The sequence below is a fragment of the Lygodium microphyllum genome, chromosome 1 (assembly GCF_053477565.2).
Source record: "Lygodium microphyllum isolate KBCC chromosome 1, Lygodium_microphyllum_v1.1.10, whole genome shotgun sequence".
Classification (NCBI taxonomy): Eukaryota; Viridiplantae; Streptophyta; class Polypodiopsida; order Schizaeales; family Lygodiaceae; genus Lygodium; species Lygodium microphyllum.
Genome location: NC_141135.1, coordinates 4735863 through 4741904, shown reverse-complemented (window position 1 = coordinate 4741904; position 6042 = coordinate 4735863). Strand labels below are relative to the sequence as shown.

The window sequence follows — 6042 nt, the reverse complement described above, 5'->3', positions numbered from 1 at the left end:
TAATCTAGGACAATTACACCTTATATACCCCGCTCAGTGTGACTGGGTGTCTAATCCCTAGTCTATGTGTATCCTGCTTGTTACATAGGAAAAAAAGCTTATATAGAAAAATATTATCTATTTAGAAAAATTTTCTTGACATAGGAAAAAAAGTCTATATAGTGAATTTTTAACATAATCTATTAGATGTGTACTATGTCTTATTTGAAATTAACTAAATAATCTTTATATAATTTTCCATTTGAAAATTTTCTAGATAATTTTCTATTTAGAAATTCACCTAAGTAGGAATATGTAACTAAGAAAAATGCAATATTTTCAAGTTATAGAAATATTAGAATCACATAAGAAATGTTCTATATAGGGAAATTACCATGTGTAGGAAAAGATAGTTGAAACATTTTCCTACATATGCAAGAAAAAAAGGGAAATTCCCTATCAATTCCCTAGTTAAAATTACATAAAGTAGGGAAAGGAATCGTGCGATTCCCTTGTTTCTCTTACTAGGAAATGTTTCACTTTTCCTATTATTTACTTTGCCTACTTGTGTGTATTTTTAACTAGGGAATTGATAGGGAATTTCCTTTTTTTTCTTATGTAGGAAATGATTAAAAGTCCCTTGCGTATGCAGAACTCCAGTCGATGCTCCACATCAATGTTTATGGTAGCAGCTAAGCCCTACACGTGGAGAAAGTTGTGTCTAATCACAATATCACTAATGATGCCACATCCACTATTCTTTTTCATTACGGGAACAAGGAATTGCAAGCTTCAAAGACATGATTATTTCATAGATCAGTTTTGAATCATTGCAAGAAACAAAAAGTGAGAAAGAAATGTTAGATTTGAAATTTAAAATATTTCTCTTTCTTTTGGCTAATTTATGTACTAAGGAAAATTCTCGCATCTTGCAGTCTTCACAATGGCAAAAAGATAGGGCAAAGACACACCTTTAACACATGCACTCGCTATATGGTGTTCTTGCATAGTGAACCCTCAAGCATTGCTTAAAGCAAGGGTAACTGGAATTATGCAATATTATGCAAAGTCCCCAAACTTTGTCATGCAATCGAGGGAGTTGATAGCTACACAAGATTGATGAAGAATAGACGAAAGCTAAAGGAAGGAGTTTGATTGACGGAAGGTTAGTTGTTTGCAAAGATGCAAGTAGAACACGTAAATGTGTGCGTGTAAAGACTCGTTTCACGGAAAGCAAAAAGGGATTGCCAAGAGTGAGAAAGCTTAGGCCCAGGTGGAGCCTGATCGGAGTCAAAAGCTTGGACGTCGACAGAACGAAAGACGGGAGGTTATCGACTTGCGATTGAGCATGGTAACAGCGACCAGTACAAGTGGACAAGAAACTTAGTGCATGCGATGACGATTCTATATATATCTACGCGGGTCTCTTATGGGTTTCCAATCAGCTTCAGGTCATTTCTATCCATCAATCAATCTTCCATTCCTCTAGTTCTCCTGTACCTCGTCCTCCTTTCTTTCTCTCTCTCTCTCTCTCTCTCTGGGGCTCGATCTGCACCTACCACGGGATAGAAAGTACTAGAATCCAAAGCGCCACATGATTTCGATGAGGATGATGATCACGACATCAGCTAGCCAGCGCGATGCCGGGATGAGATCGAGGAGGCTACAGATCTGCAGCGGCAGCTTGAGCAGCCACCTGGTGCTGATAGCTATGATGGTACTGTACGCCTGCAACAATGACTATATGGGCGTAGTAGTGCGGGCGTCCGACCCGGATCCGCTTCAGGACTACTGCGTGGCGGACTTGTCGCAGACTCTGAGCGTGAACGGGTATCCCTGCAAGGAGGCAGAGAAGGTGACGGAGGAGAACTTCGTGTTCCACGGCATAGCCCAAGCTGCAGCCAACGTGAGCGAGAGCCCGGTGCTGGCAGTGCCCACTGTTGGGCTCGTGGAGCAGTTTCCAGGCCTGAACACGCTAGGGCTGTCGGTGGCGCGCCTGGACTTCGAGCCCAGCGGGGTGATCGTGCCCCACACGCACCCCAGGGCCAGCGAGATCATCTTTGTGCTGTCTGGCAACCTCTACTGCGCCTTCGTGGACACCTCTAACAAGCTCTTCGCCAAGGTCCTCGGCCCGGGCGACGTCATGATCTTCCCACGCGGCCTCCTGCACTTCCAGCTCAACGTCGGCTCCGGCCCAGCCCACGCAATCGTCGCCCTCAACAGCCAACAGCCCGGCTTCCAACTGGTAGCCAACTCCCTCTTCACGCCCAACATCCCCAACGCCGTCCTCCGCAAGACCTTCTTCCTCGACGACGCCACGCTCGACTCCATCAGGGCCACCTTCCAGGGCATGTAAGCAGCTTGCAGAAGCCATAATCGACTATATTCTAGTGTAGTGACTACATATTTATTGCAGTAATATATTAGTCTTAGCAGCCCCCTCTCCTATCCTGCACACGCAGCTCTAACCCGCTTGCGTGAATAAAACAGGAACCCGTGTCTAATTATTTCTCTTGAATAAATTGGAAGTCTCCCCTTCGATATCCTACTATTATTATGCACCGTATTCAAGGAAAACCGTCAAAATTTAAACAAGAAGGTTTCAAACTCGGAAGTTTACAATAACTTTGGTCTAAAATTTTGTAAATGCCTCTAATTTGATTCAAAAATACCTCCAATTGTTTTAGTTAAAATGCTTTTTGTGAGCACTGATTATATAGACTCTGTGGTTGGAACATGGGAAGGGGTAGGCACATGCATATAGTTTATCGATTGATGCCATGCCATTGCTCACTAATGGGTTTATAGTACAACACTCAACAATATGATAATAATGCAGCTATCATTATAACTCTTACTATTCATTCGTAGTTTTTCACCCATTGCTTAATCCCTCACATCCTAATGTTTACATTGAAGTAGATTGAGTTGAACATGCTCCTTGGTTGTGTTGGAATCATGACATGAACTAGTATGCAAAGTTGAAAGGGCACTTATGTTGTATTTACACTAGATGTGGAGGCATGCGTCTTTTAACTAAGCATCAATCACACAAGATGAGTATCTATTTCTACTATAACACCCTAGACAATGATTTTAATGGCACCATAGAATGAAGCTAGCTCATAGAAAGTAGTGTTGTATTTGCATGTCAAATATTTGAAAGCATTTAAACATGAGAGAGAGAGAGAGAGAGAGAGAGAGAGAGAGAGAGAGAGAGAGAGAGAGAGAGAGAGAATAAATATGCCATGTTAACTATGGGACTAGAATGATGAGTAGAACTAGTCCGATGAAATTTCTTGGGCGGGGGGGGGGGGGGGGGCGGGGATCCTAACAAGTTCAAGTGTCCCAAAGTTTCATGGTCCACATGTACACCTCATAAAGATAAAGAATATTTGGGGTTCATCAATCTTAGCTCAATGGTTGACAAGTTGATAGCTAGATAGATTATAGGTGTCTACTAAACACGAGGAGGATTGGCCCACACTGATCCTTAATCAAATCAAGACATTCAAAGTTGAAGGCCATGCATGATTTAAAGTTATTCCCATACATACAATAATTCTCTCAATAGTAAAGTTTAAACCAGTAGATGCTTCGCCAATTGTGAGGTGAATATGGGAGGCACTAAAAATATATAAAAACCTCATCTCTCTGTAACAATCTAAGATATCTCTAATTTGGATAAGCAAGGATTTAGCCTGGCTAAGCAATTATCTTTTCCCCATTAATGAGATTCAATATGTGGTAGCATTTAAACTCAACCAAAAGGGATTACAAGTTTGGGTTAACATGTGGGACAAGACCAACAAGAAATGGCTAGGATAGGAAGAGCTGAAAACTAGATTTAGGCTCAATCAAGATGATCTAAGGTTTATCTAGGAAAGAAAATATATTTGGACTAACACTAACCCTCATGATTCAGTGTGATTTTCAAGTCAAGTGGTCAAATTTTTTACAAGATTCTAAACCCTCCCTAACCCCATTTCCCAATCTCCCAAGAGACAACTCAAGAGTTATATTTAATCTAAACTGAAGATGGATAATAAATTGGAACCATCAGCAACAATGAGAGTATTGGTTGTAGTAGATCTGGGCCAACTCTACCCCCCCCAAAAAAAAATCAATCTTATTGTGGTTGATCCTGCACAAGGTTGTGTGGACCCAAGAAATTTATTGGAATTGGCAATGGTGTATGCACTAGATGCCAAAAGGACAAGGAAACCATTGCATGTCTATTCATCAACTTCCCCTTGAATCGTAACTACCTCAACTAGCTACAAATATTTATCCTTCCCAGCCACCCTTACAAAGTGATATGGAAGGAGCTCATTTTAGGCAAGGCCAATGGTCTCTCCCCATCACTGTACACACTCCTTTGAGGCCTCTATCTCTGGACTTGGAGTTTCCATAATGAGGAGGTATTTACAAAAAAGCATGTTGATTTTCTTTACCAACTAAAAGATGATTGTTTTCTATAGATGGCAAGAAGATCCTAAACTCTCACCATGCAGGAAGCTCAAGCCATCATTAATAAAAGTGAAAAAAGAGTATCCAAAGAAGAAAAAGAAGAGACGATAAAGAAGTGCATTGTAGAATTTCTCCAATTAATTATCTCTATAGTCGTTTCTACACAAGTGGCAAGAAGATCCAGACTCTCACCATGCAGGAACCTCAAGAAGAAGAAAAAGAAGAGATGATAAAGAAGTACACTGTAGAACTATTCCAATCAATTATCTCTATAGTCATTTTTTAGGACTTCACTATCCAGGTTCTAGTTGCTATGGTCACTCCCAAGGAGACACATGCCGATAGTAGAGTAAACAAATCTTAGCAAGCTCTCCCACTAAAGTCAGCACCAAGCGATGATACCCCAAACCCTACCAATGATCCAAATTCGCATGCCATGAGATGGACTAAGCAATAAGAAGTTTCAAAGATGATATGGGAGGAGGACCCTCCATAGCAAGAAAACATCCTCTGCCCTAGCTCTACCATTCCCCATCATTAGTGATGAGACCCTCACTCCAACCTAGCCCCGCCAAGATAATCCCTACCTTGTGTAATGCTCAACATGCCTAACATATGTAAATACTTTCATTACCACTCAGAATATATAAATCTTCTCAAACCCAATGTTAAGATGACCAATAATCCTTTTGGTTTACCTCCTAATAACTTAGCAAAGACTTGGATAATGGGCTTAGTCCCCTCCACTATAAAAAGTTTCCTTAGTTTTTGCAATACACACTACAACAAAAAGGCCTCTTAGACACGCTCTTAGACGCAATTTTTGAATTGAGAGAAAATCTTACGGGCGCGTCTATAAGCCCGTCTAAATGTGTGTGTACCATTTCGCATCTCTAGTCGCGTGTATAAGGAAATCCACACGCACCAATAGACATGCTTTAGACACACATATACACGCATAAATAAACACGTACACAAAAACCAAAATTATTATTTATTTAATTTTTTTTGTGCATCTACAAGCGCGTCTACATGGAAGATTAGACACGCATATAGACACGTGCATAGACTTGCTTTTACATGCGCTAGTAGATGCGACCACATGTAATATTCCGCATTGAGAAAATAAATGGGACTTATCAAAAAAAAAAAATCCCCCCTTATCCCTCCAGCCGACTGACGAGCTAGAGGGGGAGGGGAATAGAAGGAGCTATAAGCTCCTTGGTGGAGCCTTAGGAGGGAGGGGGACCATGCGTGTTGACACGCCATGAGGAAAGATCCCCCTCCCTTCCACTATTTAAACGAGGTAGGGGGAGGGGCCACTGTACAGGGAAGAAGGCAGAGCCGTGAGAGAAGAGGCCGTGAGAGAAGACTCCGAGCTGAGGGAAGAAGATGAGAGGCCGCTGCCATTCAGCCACCATTTCGCCACGCAACCCCTTTCACCCCCCCCCCCCCCCCCCCCACGTGCCTTTGTAAGGCTCCCAGACAGTTTGGAAGCTTCCAAGGGGGCTCCTTAAGCCCTTGTTCCCCCCCCCCCCTCGGGTTTTTAAATCCCCCTTAAGGCCTTGTTTTTCCCCCCTCCCGGGTTTTTAA

At 42.0% G+C, this 6042-nt stretch overlaps 1 protein-coding gene across 1 annotated transcript; it reads left to right on the top strand.

Moving 5' to 3' along the window:
- Positions 1-1439: 1439 nt before the first annotated feature.
- On the top strand, positions 1440-2581 carry LOC148040796 (putative germin-like protein subfamily 2 member 5). The gene has a single exon (XM_087686867.1). The coding sequence runs from the start codon at positions 1574-1576 to the stop codon at positions 2333-2335; it is 762 nt and encodes a 253-aa protein (XP_087542993.1). The 5' UTR covers positions 1440-1573; the 3' UTR covers positions 2336-2581.
- The last annotated feature ends 3461 nt before the right edge of the window (positions 2582-6042 follow it).